The 20,249-nt window shown below is 40.8% G+C and overlaps 1 protein-coding gene across 5 annotated transcripts in view; it reads left to right on the forward strand.

The window, feature by feature from the left end:
- The window catches only part of TEK (TEK receptor tyrosine kinase), a 106,208-nt gene extending 86,946 nt beyond the window's left edge, over nt 1-19,262 (forward strand). For all 5 annotated transcript variants that reach the window (XM_069474317.1, XM_069474319.1, XM_069474321.1 and 2 more), the window contains 8 exons: nt 271-381; nt 3,117-3,307; nt 4,161-4,274; nt 7,482-7,552; nt 8,534-8,574; nt 9,465-9,561; nt 17,551-17,650; nt 18,225-19,262. In XM_069474317.1, coding sequence (XP_069330418.1) covers nt 271-381; nt 3,117-3,307; nt 4,161-4,274; nt 7,482-7,552; nt 8,534-8,574; nt 9,465-9,561; nt 17,551-17,650; nt 18,225-18,299 — 800 coding nt within the window. In that variant the 3' untranslated portion in view covers nt 18,300-19,262. The remainder of the gene's footprint in view (nt 1-270; nt 382-3,116; nt 3,308-4,160; nt 4,275-7,481; nt 7,553-8,533; nt 8,575-9,464; nt 9,562-17,550; nt 17,651-18,224) is intronic.
- The last annotated feature ends 987 nt before the right edge of the window (nt 19,263-20,249 follow it).

A 20,249-nucleotide genomic window follows, 5' to 3' on the forward strand; every position in this document is an offset into this window, starting at 1 on the left:
TGGGACTACTTTTATCTAGTGGGTAGAGGCCAGGGCCACTGCTAAACGCCCACCATGCACAGGACAGCCCCTTATAATAACGAATTGTCAGTCCAGAGTCAATAGTGCAAAGGTTGAGAAACTGCTTCATCGTAATCTCTCTGGTTGTATACAGTTTTCCAGACCTAATGGTGACTGAAGTGTACCTGAAGGTCCTGGGGAACAGGAGGGGGCAGTTGATTCTGAAAAGGTGTAACAAAGAAGGATTACAACCCTTGACTTCTTTCCCAGAATATGCCTCCAAAGATGATCACAGAGACTTTGCAGGAGAACTGGAGGTTCTCTGTAAACTTGGACACCATCCAAACATCATCAATCTCTTGGGAGCGTGTGAACATCGAGGTAAGATACTCTTTTCCTCTCTTTCCTGATAGATTTTTTTAAAAGTCATATTCCATATTGAAATTAGGAAAGATAATGATCTTAAGAATGTTATCTTTTTTTTTTAAAAAAAGTTGTAGCTTCAATCTGAGTGTCTGTCTAGACCCATCTATAGATTGTGCTGAGGACTGACATCGTTTTGGAGGTAGGTGCTAAGGCTGGGTCATTAGCCTCTGATGTGGGTCAGCCTTTACTGCCCAAAGGTGTCCCCAGCTCCTATCTTTGCTAACCCAGAGGTTTTCTCAACTACTACTAGTACTACTAGGGTGGAGTAGGGGGGACCTCATCACCAGAAAATGTGGGGTGCATTGGTTTGTTTTAATTGCCTGTCTCACGTTTCCTGGAAACCCAGGGAACTGATATTCTGAACGTTAAAGCCATGAATGCCAATAATCTACTGTAATATGAAAGCAGAGATGATGCTTAGATTAAAAAATAATTAGTGCTTCTTTCAAGAGATAGGGTCTTGCTGTGTTGCCCAGGCGATCATCGCTCACTGCAGCTTTAAACTCTCCTGGGCTCAAGTGACCTTCCCGTCTCAGCCTCCCAAAGTGCTTTGTTTCTCTCCAGAGTGCTTTCAAGAACAATTACAGTGGAGCTTTTCAACTATCCTATGTCGCATATGCTTTTAAAGTTAAACTTACATTATTAATTCACATATTTATTGAGTACTTCCTATTGTAATGTGTGTAATTAGCTGTGAATGAGTAGGCGACAACAAAATCTTTGTATGGAATTCCCCTGAAATCAAAAAAGAAAAAAAGAAAAAAAGAACAAAACTCATCTAAGGGTTTACCTCAGTGTACCATATGGGCTTGTAGTTCTGACTCTCTGCTTAAACTTAATTTCTCATGGAAAAGTTTGCTCCCACCAAAAGCTCCACGCAGTAATTATTTACAAACTTGACAACCTCTTGTTGACTCCGCAGCACAAACACCAACAATAGAAAAGAGAATACTTCCATTTCCTCAATTTATTAAACTAAAAATATTGGTGCTTGAAACAACATATCATTCTATGATCTGATAAGGGTGTAATTCTGAAAGCCAGATCATGTCCCTTAGGTTAAATAATGAAGTAATGACATTTATTTTTTTTTTGAGCTATTTCCTGAAAACAGCAATCAGCTTGGGACAGCAACATAAATGAAAGTTTAAAAAAAACAAAAAAAACAAAAAAACTGCTTTCCGTGCTGATAACACTCCTGCAAACATGTTGAGCATTCCTAAAACCCACCAGACTTTCTGGAAGACATGTGGCAAGCACCAACCCTACAAAGTGACACAAGAAAAGCAATTTGCAAAGATTCTCTGTATATCCAGGGGAAGTGACAGTAGGACAGGCAGCAGAGTGGCTATGGTGGATAGACTAAGCCAACTGTCTGGAAAAAGGCAAAAACTACAAAAGAAGATTGTGCTGAGGCTTGAGTGCATTAAGCCCAACTGCAGATCTAAGAGAACGCTGGCTGTTAAGACTTACGAGCATTAGGGACCCGGAGGAGATGAGAAGAGAAGGGGCCAAGTGATCCAGTTCCAAGCTTCATCTTTTGTTATGAAGACAGTAAAATCTTGAGGTTATTCACTTCATTTGGTTGCAGTTGGTCTTTTGGCAGGGAATGAACCAGAGCCATTAAGAAAATTCCCATTGTGGGGGGAAAAACCCCATAACAACAGAAAAATATGTATCTTAAAATTTTACTCTGTCATCACATTAGTACATACTTGGTTGGCTCTTAAACTATTTAATTCAGTAAAGATGTGAGAAAGCATATTTATACCAGAATTTAGGTCTGTCTCTCCTTATGGTGCAGCAGGATTCAATGTTAGATTTCTTTTTTTGCTGGAATTTCAATTTCTTAGAATATCTTTGAAGTTATAATGCATTTGATATGTTAAAAAGATGGTTTACCAAAATTCTTCTTTAAAAAGCAGTAAAATTACTTTACTTTTCACTAACCCTAAAGATCATTTTTTAGAAAGGCAAATTACTTTTTATAAAAAAAAAAAAAGAAAAAAATGATTTGGAATAAAAATAAGACAATGAACCATAAGTTTTCTAGGAACTATTGTATTATTTTTTTCCTAAAAGTTTGCGGTTTCTGGTTTCTTTAAGCAAATTCAATCTCTGAAACTAGACTCTGCCGATCAGTGACCTAATCAACAATATGATGACTTAGTATGTGTTTCAGGAAGGAGTAGAAGGCTGGAAAGAAAGTTACGTGTTGTGGGTCCTTCCGCCATGCATATATAATCAATAAGAAAAAGTAACCTAGGCAAAGCTAGAGACAGACAGGAATGACATGCTTGACCCATATTACGTTCTTGATTAATACTGAATAAAAAATAAAAGGTGATGTGAAGAAGTTGTCAGAGATCTAAAGGAGATGCTTTGCTTTTGTTCTGCCATTAGTTGGTGAAAGCGTTTCAGGAAGCCCTCTGCGTTAGTCGGCGTTTGCTAGGAATGGAGGGAGGATGGGACGCAGGGGGACCCTGATTCCAGCTCAGCCCCCTTGAGTATAGCAGGAGGAGGTCACGTACCTTCCTTCTGTTCCCAGCGTTCCCGGGGTGCTACCACCAGATGTGTTTATTTTAGATGCCATAGAGTTTACAGGCAATTCTCAAGGAGCACAGCACTCTCTAACATTTCACAGCTGTCTGGAGTCACTGATGAGGCGATGTTCTCTTCTTTCCCCACAGGATACCTGTACTTAGCTATCGAGTATGCGCCCCACGGAAACCTCCTGGACTTCCTGCGCAAAAGCCGCGTGCTGGAGACCGACCCTGCATTCGCCATCGCCAACAGCACCGCCTCCACGCTGTCCTCCCAGCAGCTCCTCCACTTCGCTGCAGATGTGGCCCGGGGCATGGACTACTTGAGCCAGAAACAGGTGTGCTCTGAGGATCTCACTTTGTACATCTCTCCTCTGGAGTTCTCTCTCTCAAGTCAGGGTTTGGATATGTTTGCATGGTTTGTCAAGCTCTAGTCTTTAATTCCTTCTTACAATCTTTCTCATTTTAATCTTTGTTAATATTCTATCTATTTATATAGAAATTAATGCCTAACACTAACATATTTATCTAGCAAATTTCATAATACGTATTTGGTGAGGTGCCGTAAGTGCAGTTTGGTTTGCTTCCAAATAATGCACAATTAGCAGAGGCGTTACATTGCAACCGGATTTAATGACCTGTAGTTTTTTCCCTTTCCCCCCGAAATACTTCTTCCAAGAGGTGGTGGGGGTCTTTTGGCAGAACCCACCAACTTAGAATTTTGGAGAGGAACTTTAAGGGAAATAGATTCTGTGACTTTTTAAAACCCCTTTTCAGGCTGAGTACGGTGGCTGATGCCCTCTTTGGGAGGCCGAGGTGGGAGGATCACTTGAGCTCAGGAGTTCAAGACCAGCCTGAGCAAGGGAGAGACCCCATCTCTACTAAAAAGAGAAAAAATTAGCCTGGCGTGGTGGTGCACACCTGTAGTCTCAGCTACTCAGGAGGCTGAGGCAGGGGGATCGTTTGAGCCCAGGAGTTCAAGGTTGCTGTGAGCTAGGCTGATGCCTTGGCACTCTAGGTTGGGTGACAGAGCTGAGGCTCTGTCTCAAAAAAAAAAAAAAAAAAGTCCTTTTCCTACTAGTGTTTCTTCTCTATTATCCAAAGTTTTTGCCCCTGGGGTTTTGTGCTAACAAAATGAAGTGAAAAAGCAAAGATTATGCTGAAAATACATGATGTTTTTTAAAATTTCAGTTTATTCACAGGGATCTGGCTGCTAGGAACATTTTAGTTGGTGAAAACTATGTAGCCAAAATAGCAGATTTTGGATTGTCCCGAGGTCAAGAAGTATACGTGAAAAAGACAATGGTAAGTACAGAACCATGGGCACCGTTAACAACCTTTCAAAGGTATTCCTTCCAATCTAAGTGTCACTTCTCTTAGAACATCATTGCTCTGTGGGATTAACGCAACTGTGTATCTATCCCAGTAGATGTTGCCAGGCCCAGTAAGCACCCTTTCTAAATGTTGGTTCCTAAAATGATTGGAGGGTCCATATTACCAGTGAAGAAGGCATCGTCACATGTGGCCAAGTAATTGAACATTTGAGCATGGTGGTGCAGGGTCTCGGATCCGTATCCAGTTCTGACCCCTGGGTGTCTCATTCAGAAACCTCTGAGGAGCTTCCACAGTCCCTGTTCATGCACAGCAGACATAGCAAGGGGAAAAAAAGATATTAACACATTGACTGCCACACCAGAAAAAAATTTTTTCCCCTGGGGCCACGGTGTTGTATTAAAACAAAACAATCATTTTTAATTTGTTATTTTGTATTGTTTTCTGTGCATGAGATATATACAATGCAATCCACATTTTTAGAATTAAATCATCAATATTTATTGTAACAATAAGAACATCAACAAGTAAGATTTTCACAAACCAACTGCAGGGTTTTGCCTCATGCAGCTCAAAACTAGCCTAAGTTAAATACAACTCATATGGCAGCCAGTGTGTTAATATACTTTCCAAAAATCAAGGAAATAAATTAATGGGTTCCTAAATTACAAGCAGTCTCTGCAGAGAAATTCATGACTTCCACAGGCCCACATAAGATTTCCCTCTTCACTAAAAGTTCAACATTTACTCTTCAAGCCCAAATCAGATGTACTTTCACACAGTGATACCCACTCCCCTAAACAGTAATAAATATTTTATCTTCAGAAATACAAGGGTCACAGGAGAACCTAATCCTATAGTCTTAGAGATATGGAACTCATTCTGCTTTTGGTATCCACTCTGGAACTGTAAAGTCCTGGGAATGCCACATGCCTGGACATTAGTGCTGTGCTGACAACATGGCACCACCCCGTTTTCCTTGGGTGGGCAGAGTGTAGGGCCTTGGGGTGGCAGACCTTATAGTCTTTACGTGTGTCAGGCGGGCTGCTCTGGTGAGCTAGCTCGCCCTGTGTTGGGTCTGATGACCATCACTTGGGCTCAGCTGTCTTGGGACTGCCCCAGTTGTCAGACAGAAGGTCTTTTTGTTTTTGTGGGTGCTCCAAGTCGCTTCTTAGCAAGGCTTAGGTTCCTGCATTTATCCTCAAATCCAGGCTTCCTTTCTTTTCATCATACTTATTTTAGTTACTGACAAGATAAAACAGAAACAATACTCAAGAACATTTTGAAAAGGAAATCACCCGTAACTCACCACCTTGGCACTTTTATTTTTTTCATTTTTGGCTCATTGGCTTCCACAGCACATATTTTTTACATAGTTACAATCACAGTGAACATAACCATTTCAGATCTTTCCACTCTTTTTTGGTGAGGGTTTGAAGTGGGGCCCATTGGCTCTCAGACAGCCACACACAGCCTGGATATTTACCAATATCAGCTTTCGGGAGCCCTGCGTACCTCCCTGCGGGCTGGCTTCCAGGCCGTGCTGGTTTCCCTGAGCTTGTCAGGTGCTGGCCCACTCCAGGCAGATGTTTCTCTGCGGCGGGGCTGGGCTTGTCTTCTCAGAAGCAGAGTCCATCACTCACCAGCTGCTCCAGCTCTGCTGGCTCCCCCCTGGCCACCCACATCCTCATTTCTCCTTCACAGAATCTGTTTTCTTGCTTCACTCTGGCATTTGAGGGATATGGTACCCCACATGAGGAGGTGGAGGGGTTAACACAGGTTAGCCCACGACCTACCCATTTTATGTGGGTGCTCTCCCCAGATCCCCAAGGCTCATGCTGGTTTGCTTGGTGTTTCATAAACAGCAGGGATTGCTGTAGTATTGGAAGTTTAGGAGGGATACTTACAGGGGCAGAGCACTGATCAGGGCTCAGTTCTTACAATAGAGTAAATAGGGTAAGGTGTTCATTAGCATCATGGGGCTGGCAGGGGGAAAAGGGAAGAAAGGAGAAGGGTTTGGAGAGGAGCAAGCTCTTTGCAGGAAGAGTGCAGTGCAGCAAGGCACCACTAGAGGGCAGAGTGGCCACTTTCTCTAGCAGCCAATTTTTAAGTCAGGTTTTCAACTTGTACCTCACAGAATGCAGATACTGAGTCTTGCCTAGATTCAATTAGTCTAGGGTGGGGTTCCTGCATTAGATGTGTTTTTTAAGTCCCCCCAAGTGATTCTAATACAGGAAGTGTTGCTGCAAACTAACGTACTAAGTGATTTGGAGTTTTATTATCATCGATTAATATATCCATTCCCTCATCATCCATGTATTGATTACCACAATGTTTCATGCGTGTGCTAGGTTTTGGGGTAACATAAGCCAGACACAGCCTCCACCTTCAAAGAGCTCACAGACAGACACAATTATCGACTGTGACAGCTGGTAAGCACCAAGGGCAAGGAAAGCACAGGTATCATGGGAGCACAGAGAAGGTGCACCGAACCAAGCCAGAGGGCAGTCAGGGAAAGCTTCCTGGAGGAGGTCAACTCCTGAGCTCACAGTAAATGTTAGATAGATACTGGAGGTATGAAAATGAGTTGAATGTAAAAGCCTAGAGGAAAAGGAATGCATGAAACCTTTGGAGAACCTTTAAGTCAGTCAGTATGGCTGGAGTGTAATATAGAGAAGAGGGAGCTAAAATTCAGTGTTAGAGGAAGAAGCAGGGTTAAAGACTTGAAGGACTTTGAGTTCCAGCTAAGGATTTTGGGACTCAGCTAAGGATTTGAGATCTTGGGACAATAGGGACATTAAAGGATTTTAACGAAAAGAACTATGTGGGAAGATTTGCCATTGTGAGTGATTTTGCCCTGACTGTCGTGAGAACAGACCATTAGGAGTGAGATCAGTTAGAGATCAGGACAGAGGCTAATGTCATCAAGCAGGGGCCTGAAGTGGGCCACATTCCAATTCACATAAAACTGCTGGACCCCTTGAGGTAAGCAGGACTTACACTATTTGCACGTCTTTACATTTGAAAACACACTTGTAGCTGGGACACATACAAAGCAACGATTCCTGAGTTCACCCTACCTCATGTCTGCGGAATTCCAACTAGGGTTCCCCGGGGCCTTTGAGAGAGCCCAGAACAGTCTCTGCTCTGACAAAGTGCTTCTTCCTTTGTTCTCTCCAGGGAAGGCTCCCAGTGCGCTGGATGGCGATCGAGTCACTCAATTACAGCGTGTACACAACCAACAGTGATGTGTGAGTAAGCTGCTTATTGCTGAGGGACTTTTGTCCCCCAGAAAATTTATACATTTGACAGAGGTTTTTTAAAAAGCAAGAATAAGCTGTACCTCTGTGGAATAACGCTAACCAATAATTGCAGGAAATAAATTCATAGAGTAAATGAAGCTCCAGAATAGTTTCCAGAGGGTATAAATCACTGGTGGCAGGTTCTGAGATTTCCTCTGCATGTGGAGGGGAGGCTTGACGGTGAGAATTCGTGGCCTCAGGAGGAAGAAGGGGCATGCCGGCCTCCCTGTGGCTCCGCTCCAGACCCAGATCAGAGGAAGCAGCCCTGAATAGCTGCCGGGGGCCAGAGGTGGTAGGGAGAAAAGTAAGGTCTGATAGAGGGGCCATCTCTGCATGCAGCCTGCAGTGACAAGTCATAGGCTGGTGGGGGAAGGAAGGGTCTGAGAGGCCATCTTGCCTTGTACCCTGTTTCCAGGAGGAAAAACTGAGGCCCAGCGAGTAGTGGTGATTTGTCCAAGGGGTTTTGCTTATGCCTGGGGGTGAGGAGGGTGCTGACAGTTGCTGTTTCCTCACTGCGGGACGCCTTTTTGATGTTACTCTGAATAACATTTGAGGCAGGAATTGGTGTCCCCCCTTCTGGAAGAATACACTAAGAGGTTTAAATGGTTCACTACTTCTCCCAGGTCACATGAGTATTATGTGGCAGCGACAGGATTGAACTCAGATCTGTTTGGCTCTAGCAAACTAGATTTCTTGCTGTCTCTACTTCAGTGATTTGGGGGCTCTGGCAAAGTGAACACTGTTTATCGTAAACCTCACATTTGGCTAAGAGGAGAGGAGCCCACACTGTGTGCAAGGCCTTATTCTAGGAAGTGGACGTTGAACATTTCCTTTTCTCAGAAAGGGATGGTCACTCTGGCTTTTGGGGCAAAAAAATCGAGCGGTCAACCTGTTTGCTGATTGTTGGTTTCCCACTTGTCCCTCCTGCAGGTGGTCCTACGGTGTGTTACTATGGGAGATTGTTAGCCTAGGTGAGTGTGTATGTTTATCTACCAGGTGAGACTCCAGGCAAATGGAGTGGCCCCTCCAGTACTACTGCATAGCATAAGTCCACGGGACACCCCTTCGTATGTGGTGCTACTGATGTGACTTGAAAACAGAAACAGGTCTCCACATGAGTATTTATTTCCATATTTTTCTTTTTGAAAGTTCTATAGCTAATGTCATATTTAATACTAATGACCTAGTGGCCAAGAACTTCATTATAGGTTAATTGTCTCTGCTTGTACAAAGATGTCATAGAGCTGCAACAAGTTTACTTCTATAACTTTAAGATAGACTATTATGTAACCATTACAAGTCACATTTTTGAAGGCCATTTAATACCATGTGAAAATCTGCATGCCAAAAGATGTAACAATTTAACATACTCTATGGCCCCAGTTTTATACACATATTTTAAAAATTGGAAGCTACTACACAGAAAGGTAATAAAATCTATTGTTTTTTCATCATGCATTTTTTGTATTCTAGGTTTTCTACAATAAACATATATTGTTTTATTGGTAACTATTATCAATTCAGTGGGAATTGCATAACACAATTAGATTTCCAATTAGAAAAAAGGTAAATCTCATGGTATAAGAAACATGCTGTGTGTAGGCAGTCCTAGGAAAGAGTAGTAGCACGGTAGCAGACCTTTCCACTGAAGGAATGATCACACTTTAGTGTGGTCTGTAGTGCAAGTCCAGCTTTGACATGCAGTGGGTTTGCAAAGGGAGGCTTGCTGGGTGCTCAGGCTCCCTTGACATGCCCCCATTCCTCCTGGCCTCTTGACTTTAGAGCCCTTGGGCAGGAGGCATTGTGGCCTTTCCTTCAGTGCCAGAGAGAACTGAGAGTGGCACTGTTTCCTGTCTTCCAGGAGGCACCCCCTACTGTGGGATGACCTGTGCAGAGCTCTATGAGAAGCTGCCGCAGGGTTACAGACTGGAGAAGCCCCTGAACTGTGATGATGAAGTGTAAGTCAAGCCTCACCCTGGGGTCATTTTATCTTATCCTTCCCCCCCGTGTGTTTCTTGGACAGGCTGACTCTAAGAAGCCACCTGGTACATACATACACACACTGATCCCAAATACCTGAAAAAATAGAGGCGGGGGGCGGGGGGAGGGTGTCCTAATACTAAGACTGCTATGTAATGGACAAGGAGTAGAAATCTAGGAGGGGCAAGATGGTGGACCAGAAGAATCCCATGCATGCTGCTCTCAAGGAGAGTTGCAGGTGGATGCCTACTGCAGATGGTTCCTCCTGGAAAGAGCATTTGTAAAACCCCAGAGAAGCAACAGGGGAAATTCTGAGTGAAGGAGAAGGTGATTCATTCAGCGAGATCAGAAGGTACCTGGGGGAGGCATCCACAGGTGGGGAAGGACAAGAGGAGAGAATGCTGGGGCTCCATGCTTATCCTGTGGACACTGTGGCCTGAGTTGTGAGGGGACCCCCAGTGCCACCACATACCTCTGGTTTGATCAGGGAGCTGCTTGGAGTCCGTGCAGTGACATTGCACCAGAGAGAGGGTGTGGCAGGCAACTGATGCCATTCTGAGCTTGCAGGTACAGGGCTCAAGGTTTGCACGGGGATCATCAGCAAGGAGTGGGCAGAGTGGATGCTCTTCTGTGCTGTGCCTTGTGACTAGGAGATTTGAGCAGAACAGGTGCCTCAGATGCCATAGATACTGCCTCCGTGGGACCTGTGCTGGGGGAGAACCCTAGCCCACCACCCCACATTCCACTGCTACCTACCCCACGTCGCTCCACCTGAGAAGCTCCAGCACTGCCCCCTGGGCCTGGAGATTCTACCTCTGAGGCTCCACCACTGCTGCTGGGCCTGTGGCACTGCCCTACAGTCTAATGCTATGCACCAGGGACTTTCCAGCCTCAAGCTGCTATTGCACCTGAATCCAGTAGGAATGGACACTCACAACCACTGCCTAGATGGCCTCACCCAACTTACACTGTCACCCCACCCCTTGGGCAGGGAAATCCCCTGCAATGCCAGCCTCCATAGAGAGAGTCTCACCCAGTGCCCCACTTGAGCTTCCAACAATGGTCTGGGGAACAGCCAACCACTCTGCACAAAGAAAAGCTGCATTTGAGGCTCTCAGTGCACCTGCTCCTCCCCTGCTGGGGTCAGTCTTCTCCAGCAGGATACAAAATCGCCATATTATAGGCACCTCCCCTTCTTCTCACTAACTAGGAGAGCTCCCCGCAAATGAGAACAGGTGCCTATCAGCCCTGAGCTGAGAGAAGAGGATTCATATGAAAAGAACCCAGCAAATGAACTCTGGCAACATGAAAAAACTAAATAGTTTGATACCCCCAAGGGATCACAATATATCTACAGCAATGGACACCAGAAAGAAACTATCAAAAATGGAATTCAGAATATGGATGGCAAATAAGATAAATGGAATTGAAGGAGAAAGTTGAAAACCAACACAAAGAAGCCCCCCAAAATTTCAGGAAATCAATGAAAAAAAAAAGTTGCTGAAGAGCTGGACACCATAAGAAAGGATATAATAGAACTTAAAGAAATGAGTCACTCAGGGAATTTCAAAATACAGCATAAAACTTCAACAACAAGCTAAACTAAGCAGAAGGAAGAATCTGAGCGCTTGATGACCAGGCTCTTGAGCTAACGCAGTCATTCAAAGATGCAGAAAAGAGAATAAAGACGACTGAACACGCACTCAGAAATATGGGACTATGTGAAGCAAACTAATACATGAATTATAGGTATTCCTGAGGGAGAAGAAAGCAAAAATTATGGAAAATCTATGTGAGAGAATTATCAAAGAAAATTTCCTCGATATTGCTAGAGATTCAGATATCGAGATGGTCATCGAACACCAGGAAGATTCATTGCAAATAGGACATGTAGTCAAAATGAAGGAGAAATTTCTACAAGCAGCAAGACAAAAGCAACAACCTACAAAGGAAAGCCCATCAGGCAAACAGAAGCCTTCTCAGCAGAGACCTTAAAAGCCAGAAGGGATGAGGGCCCCATCTTCAGTCTTCTATCAGAACCGCCAGCTAAGTTTCATAAATGATGGAGAAGTAAAGACTTTTCCAGATACTCAGAACTGCATTATACATGGATCAGCACTATAGATACCCACTAGTGTAAAATTACCCAAAGTTAAAGCTCACAGCTCTTATAAAACAATAGCACAAAACAATATTACCCAACATGATGAACCATATCAATACTAACACTCAAGGTGAATGGTCTGAATGCCCCACTTAAAAGTCATAGACCAGTTGAATGGATGAAAAAAAACAACCCAAATATCTGGTGTCCCCAAGAAACACATCTAAACTACAAAGACTCACATAATTTCAAGGTAAAGGGTTGGAAAAAATACTCCATACAAACAGAAACCAAAAGAAAGCAGATGTAGCTTTTCTCATATCAGACAAAATAGACTTTGAATCAATAGTGGTAAGGACAGCAATTCAACAAGACATATTAATAACAATCCTAAGTACATATTCTCATATCAGACAAAATAGACTTTAAATCAATAATGGTAAGAAGAGCAATTCTACAAGACATATTAATAACAATCCTAAGTATATAGTACATATGAACCTAACACAGGAGCTCCCAGATTCATAAAGCAAATCCCACTAGATCCAAAGAGATAAAAAGTAGCATTGTAATTGCCGGGGACTTCAACACTTCACTGACAGAGCTGGGCAGAATATCAAAGCAGAAAGCAATAAAGAAGCACTGGACTTAAATGAGACTCTAGAAAAAATGGACCTAACAGACATTTACAGAACATTCTACCCTAAAACTACTGAATACATGTTTTTTTCCATCAGCACGTGGGGTATTTTCTTCAAGACTGATCATATTTTAGGCCACAAAACATGTCTCAGCAAATTAAAGAGAAGATCAAAATCATACCATATATCTTCTCAGACGACAGTGGAATAAAACTATAAATCAATTCTAAAAGGAACACTCAAATCTACACAAAGTCATGAAAATTAAACAAACTACTGCTAAATGATCCTTGGGTCAATGATGAAATTAAGATGGAAATAAAAATTCCTTGAACTGAATTACAAAAAGGACACAAACTATCAAAATCTATGGGATACCACAAAAGCAGACCCAAGGGGAAAATTCATGTCTTAAATGCCTACATCAAAAAGACAGATCTTAAATTAACCACCTAATGTCACACCTCAAAGAACTCAAAAAGGAAGAGCAAACCAAACCCAAAGCCAGTGGAAAAAAATGAAATAACAAAGCTCAGAGCAGAACTAAATGAAATGGAAATTTAAAAAAAACAAGGATCAACAAAAGAAAAATTGGTTCTTTGAAAAGATAAAAATCAATAGACTTCTAGCTAGATTAACCAGAAATAGAACACAAAGGACCCAAATAAACTCAATCAGAAATGAAAAAGGAGATATTACAAGTGATACCACAGAAATACAAAATATTATCTGTGAATACTATAAAAATCTCTATGCACATAAATTAGAAAATGTAGAGGAAATAAATTCCTGAAAAAGACAACCTCCAAAACTCAATCAGGAATAAATAGAAATCCTGGACAGTGAGTAGCAAGATTGAAACAGTATTTAAAAAATCTCCAAACAAAAAAGGCCCTGGACCAGATGGGTTCAGAGCCAAATTCTACCAGAGCTACAAAGAGAACTGGTACCTATCCTACAGAAATTATTCCATGACATCAAGAAGGAGGGACTCTTCCCTAACTCATTCTATGAAGCCAGTATCACCTTGATACCCAAACCAGGAAAGGACACAACAAAAAAAGAAAACTATAGACCAATATCCCTTATGAATATAGATGCAAAAACCCTTAACAAAATACTAACAAATGAAATTCAACAGCACATAAAATTCACCATGATCAAATGGGCTTCATCCCAGGGATGCAAGGATGGTTCAACATATGCAAATCAAGTAACATGATTCACCACATAAACAGAAGCATAAACAAAGACATATGATCATCTTAATAGATGCAGAAAAAGCATTCAATAAAATCTAGCACCCTTTCATGATAAAAAAAAAATCCTCAAACTAGGCATAGACGGAGCATACTTTAAAATTATAAAAGCCATATATGACAAACTCACAGCCACCATCATAGTGAATGGGGAAAATTTGAAAGCATTCCCCTTAAGAAGTGGAAAAAAACAAGGGTGCCCACTGTCACCACTTCTATTCAACATAGAACTAGAAGTGCTAGCCAGAACAATCAGGCAAGAGAAAAAAATAAAGGGTATCCAAATTGACCTCCTCTTTCCCAAACTATCACTTTTCTCTGATGACATAATCTTGTATCTAGAAAATCCTAAAGACTGTACACCAACAGACTCCTAGAATTGATAAATAAATTTAGCAAAGTCCTAGGTTACAAAATCAATGTACACAAATCAATAGCATCTCTATATACTAATAACAGTCAAGCTGAGAGTCAAATCAAACAATACCATTCATAATAGCTACAAAGAAAATAAAATACTTAGGAATATACTTAACCAAGGAAGTGAAAGATCTCTACAAGGAGAACAATGAAACACTGATGAAAGAAATCAGAGATGACACAAATAAATGAAATAACATGCTCATGGATTGATAGAATCAACCTTCTTAAAATGTCTGTAGTGCCCAAAGTCATTTATAAGTTAAATGCAATCCCCATCAAAACACCAATGTCATATTTCACATATCTAGAAAAAATAATTCTAAATTTCATTTGGGACCAAAAGAGCGAGCCTGAATAGCCAAAGCAATCTTAAGCAAAAAGAACAAATCTGGAAGTATCACATTACTAGATTTTATATTACCAGGCTATAGCAACCAAAAACAGCATGGTACTGGTATAAAAGTAAAGACATAGAGCAATGTAACAGAATAAAGGACCAAGATATAAAACCATCTACCTACAACCAACTGATATTTAGCAAAGTAGACAACAACATACACTGGGGAAAGGAAGCTCTATTCAATAAATGGTGCTGGGAAAACTGAATGGTGACATGCAAAAGAATGAAACAAGACCCCTATCTCTTGCCATATACAAAAATTAAATGTAAGGCATGAAACCATAAAAATTCTAGGAAAAAATGTAGTAAAAACTCTTTTGGACATCAGCCTAAGCAAGAATTTATTACAAAATGCCAAAGGCAAATATAGTAATAACAAAAATAAATAAATGGGACTTGATTAAATTAAAAGCTGTATGGCAAAGGAAATAATCAACAGAGTAAACAAACAACAGAATGTGAGAAAATATTTGCAAACCATAGATCTGATAAAGGGCTGATATCCAGAATATACAAAGAACTCACATCGGCAAAAAACCTCCAGCCTCATTAAAAAGTGGGCAAAAGACATGAGTAGAAGTTTTTCATAGGAAGACAGACAAATGGCCTAAAAAAAATGAATAAATGCTCAACATCACTTAAAGAAATGCAAATTAAAACCACAATGAGATACCATCTTACCCCTGTCAGAATGGTCATTATTAAAAAGTCAAAAAACAATACATGCTAGCATAAAGGCAGAGACAAAGAAATGCTTATATGCTGTTAGAGGGACTGCAAAAATTAGTATAACCTCTATGGAAAACAATATAGAGATTCCTCAAAGAAATAAATGCAAACGTACCATTTGACCCAGCAATCCCACTACTGGGTATCTACCCAAAGGAAAAGAATTCATTTTATCAAAAAGATACCAGCACTCAAATATTTATTGCAGCTCAATTCACAACTGAAAATATGTGGTGCCCATCAACTCATGAGTAGATTAACAAAATGTGGTATATGTATACAACAGAGTACTACTCAGCCATAAAAAGGAACGAAATAATGTCTGTTCAGCAACTTGGTTGGAACTTTAGACCATTATCCTAAGTGAAGTATCTCAGGGATGGAAAAGCAAACACCACATGTGCTCATAATTGGAAACTAATCAATGGGCACACACAGGCACAGAGAGATGTAAAGGTCATTGGAAATCAAGAAGCGGGGAGGAAGGCAGGGGTAAAAACCTATCTGTTGGCTAAATGAACACTATTTGGGTGATGGGCACACTGAAAGCCCTGACTTAAACATTATAAAAGGTATCCATGTAACAAAAACATTTGTACCTCCTTAATATTTTGAAATAAAAAAATCTAGGAAGAATTTAAAGTAATGACTGGTGGGAACATTGAAATGAGGAACGGCAACAAATGCAGAAAAGATCTGAAATAAATTCATGAAATTGTTCATAAATAAATGTAAGAAACTTAGAGGCTAACTTTGGGGATAGAGATTTCACAGCTGTTCATTAAGGAAGATGGGTTTTTCTCTATGGAATTTTGCTTCTGCTAAGATTATTTTTCAAGAGTAAGAATTATTTCAAGGGGAACAATGATTAACTGTAGTGATGCCATCATTCCCAGAACTAGCAGAGATGGAAGCTGCCTAACTGGCATTATTTGGAGAGTGCAAGCTCTAGGTTGAACAAATAATTTATTGTCCAAATGGGGCCACTTCTAAGAGGGAAAGAGGGTACTATTAATAATGTTACCAGGCTGGGCGTGGTGGCTCATGCCTGTAATCCTAGCACTTAGGGAGGACAAGGCTGGAGGATTGCCTGAGGTCAGGAGTTTGAGAACAATGTCACTGGAACAAGAGGCATAAACTTAGATCATCTAGGATGACCTAGACATACTTGAACAAATTTCTGGACAAAGTACTGAAATTTCTACTTTTGAGATTCATTCCCAAAGGGGTGGGAGGTTTTCCAGTCTTAAGACACTACTGTTAAAGTCTAAGCTGCTCTAGAATTTGTGACATCCTAGGTGGACAATTGACAGCCTTTTGTACACAGCCTTCTGTATACATAAGGTCCCCTGAGGCATTTGCTCAGGGGTAACCCTGAGGCCCCAATCTCAGACATTTATTCTGTAGGTCTAGGGGATGTCCCAGAAATATGCATTTTAATAGCACAAGTAGTTCCAACCACATTTGAGAAAGCACTGTCTTAGACCAGTGTTTCCCAAAGTATGTTCACTACTGTCTTGCAAGACATAAATAACACAAGGAGAAAGTAGTTCTGCAATTACCTAAGTTTGAAAGCTTGTGTCAAACCTGGTGTCTTAGTCATTTCAGGCTACTATGACAAAATACCATAAACTGGATAGCTTATAAACAATAGAAATAGATAATATTTCTCACAGTTCTGAAGGCTGAGAAGTCCAAGATTGAAGCATTGGTAGATTTGGTGGCTGGTGTCTATGAACTCTTTCCTGGTTCACAGATGGCCTTATTTTTGCTGTGTCCTCACTTGGCAGAAGCAGCAAAGGAATTCTCTGGGGCTTCTTCTGTAAGGGCATTAATCCTATTCATGAGGACAGAGACTCCCCAATCACGTCCCAAAGGGCCCACTTCCAAATACCATCACATTGGGGGTTAGGCTTCCACACATGAATTTTGGGTGGCACAAACATTCAGTTTACAGCAACCAGTTAAACAGGCTTTTTTCGTTTCTAATGATGTAACTTCTAAGAGTCCAAGAGGGAGATGCAATAGGTGGCATCCTACAGATTTATCTGAGCATGGAGCCTTTTCTTTCATGAGACACTAACATTTTAAGAGATGCAGTATTCCAAGGGAAATGCTGCCCTAGACACATAATCCAGTTCTTTCGGATGATCAGAATAGCTGAGACCAAGATCCAGCAGGAACAGGACACAGGGTAGGCACTAAGTCCATGGGGAGAAGAAATGGGACTTACATAGGGAGGTGGGCGGTGGAATAGAAACTTCCTACGTGCTGTACTTTTGTCTCCTGCTGGTTGAGCTTCATGACCATGCATTGAGTGGCTACATTCTCTTCTCTTTTTTCCTGCCCTGGGCCATGCTCAGGATGAAGCACAGTCATAGAGTTAACCCTTTAATGCTTTATTTTTGAAGGTATGATCTAATGAGACAATGCTGGCGGGAGAAACCTTATGAGAGGCCATCATTTGCCCAGATATTGGTGTCCTTAAACAGAATGTTAGAAGAACGGAAGGTGAGTATGGGCACACGTGGGTTCAAAGAGTTCAAAGCAGGAGAGCTTTAATTGGAATTCCTGATATGCCCAGGGTGGTTAATAAAAATAATTGGGGAGGGTCAAGAATTCTATAAACATTTCTAAAAGTTAGTTGGCTATACTAATCTGGGGTTCAAAAGGCAAGTAAATCTAGGTTAAAGAAATAGATTTGGAATGTCACTGAAACCTAAGTGATAATTCAAGCAGAGATGTGGATGAGATCACGCAGGGAGATGTGAAGATGAGACATGGATAGACGAAGGGGCTAGAGAACCTGAACATCCCAGGGGGACCCAATGAGCGATCATGAGAAAGAGAGGCTCAGAGGCTGAGGAAAGGGAGAATGTGGATTCTCACTTGCCAAAGGCAAAGGATGCATTTTAGAAGGAAAATCATCAAATACAACAGAGGGAGTGAGGACAGAAAAGAGTCCCCCAAGTACTCAGTGTTTGAGGTGAAATAAACTAATAAAACCAAGGGTAATGCTGTAACTTCCCCTGGCAGAGGTGGAACCAAGGCAGCCTATGTCTCTGAACCATTCTTGATCTTTCAGACCTACGTGAATACCACGCTTTATGAGAAGTTTACCTATGCAGGAATTGATTGCTCTGCAGAAGAAGCAGCCTAGAACAGAACAACATCATCTAGGTACCCTCTGTTTCTCCTCCACTGGCATGAGAGACCCTTGATACCTGCGGAGAAAACAAGAAAGCCTCTGCCAAGAGATGTGATACAAACTGTATATATACTGTTGTACAACTGGGACCTTCACCACAAAACCCCCCGTGTGTGGATCTATAGTGTGCTCTGACTCTACTAGGACTGTATATACTGTTTTGAGTAAGAATGTGCTGAAATAAGAATGCCTGTTTGTGGTTTCATATGCAATAATATATTTTTGTAAAATGTGGACGTCATAGGAAGGTATGAGAATACAATTACTGTAATGCATAACTCGTTATTGTCCTAGATTTTTTTTTATATTTACCTTTATATTGAATGCTATAAAATGTTTTGTTGTGTAGAAGAAAAATATTGTTAATAAACCTAACAATGACCCTGATAGCACAGGTTAAGAAAAGTGAGGGAAATGTATGCATTCTAACAGGACACAGGTTAATATTTAAGAGATTGAAAAATCCAAGTGATACGAGATTCTTCTCTCTCTCAATGTTCTCCCTCACCTGTAGAAGCCAGTCCAATTTCATACAGTTATGTGACAACTTTGTCTTGTGTTTCCACAGCCTACAAGTCAGTCCAGAATGCTAACATCTAGAAATAGATATAAATTTCATTTCTTAGAAGTTTAAGAGCCTTTAGAGAAGTATAAATAAGTTTAATAGATAAAATAATGGGATTTACTTTTAGTTTCTCTGGTAATATTGACTTGTATATTTTAAGAAATACTAAAAATAGCCTGGGTGATATTTGGGAGACATGTGACATTTATATTGAATTAACATCCCTACATATATTGTACATTGTAAAAAGTTTTAGTTTTGACCAGTTGTGAGTTTACCATGTATACTTGTAGGCACACGTTGCACTGAGATATTATAAATGAATAAATGTCTTGCCTACCCATATTTCATCAAGAAGTGTGTCTCATAGGTATTGCCAAATGTTTTTATTATGCTTTAGAGAAAAATGCCTTAAATTATACACCCCTCACTTATTAGTAATAACCACATAGAGCAGTTGGGGAGTATACTCCACCAGACACAGGAGCGCACAGATTGGGACGATCACTCCCTTTTCTCACGTCAAGGCAGTATACCTCTAGTGGTGTTCCAGTGTGAACCAATGGCTTAGAATTAGGATTCCTTTTAATTATGTTACAATGTTAAATATAACAAGTCCTCATATAGCCATCTAATCTTTGACAAAGCAGACAAAAACATACTCTGGGGAAAAGATTCCTTATTTAATAAATGGTGCTGGGAAAACTGGATACCCACATGTAGAAGACTAAAACAGGACCCACAGCTTTCACTTCTCACAAAAATCAAATCACAGCAGATAACAGACTTAAACCTTAGGTGGGAAACTATTAGAATTCTAGAAGAAAATGTAGGAAAGATTCTTACAGACATTGGCCTAGGCAAAGAATTGATGAAGAAGACCCCTAAGGCAATCACAGCAACAACAAAAATAAATAAATGGGACCTGATCAAATTAAAAAGCTTCTGCACAGCCAAAGAAACTGTCATGAGAGCAAACAGACAACCTACAGAATGGGAAAAAATTTTTGCATACTACACGTCAGATAAAGGACTGATAACAAGAATCTATTTAGAACTCAGGAAAATCAGTAAGAAAAAAAAAAATCGAACAACCCCATCAAAAAGTGGGCAAAGGACATGAATAGAAATTTTTCAAAAGAACATATAAAAATGGCTAACAAACATATGAAAAAATGTTCAGCATCTCTAATCATCAGGGAAATGCAAATCAAAACCACAATGAGATATCACTTAACTCCAGTGAGAATGGCCTTTATCAAAAAGTCCCAAAACAATACATGTTGGCATGGATGCGGAGAGACAGGTACACTCATACACTGCTGGTGGGACTGTAA

Source organism: Eulemur rufifrons, chromosome 7 (genome assembly GCF_041146395.1).
Source record: "Eulemur rufifrons isolate Redbay chromosome 7, OSU_ERuf_1, whole genome shotgun sequence".
NCBI classification, from domain to species: Eukaryota; Metazoa; Chordata; class Mammalia; order Primates; family Lemuridae; genus Eulemur; species Eulemur rufifrons.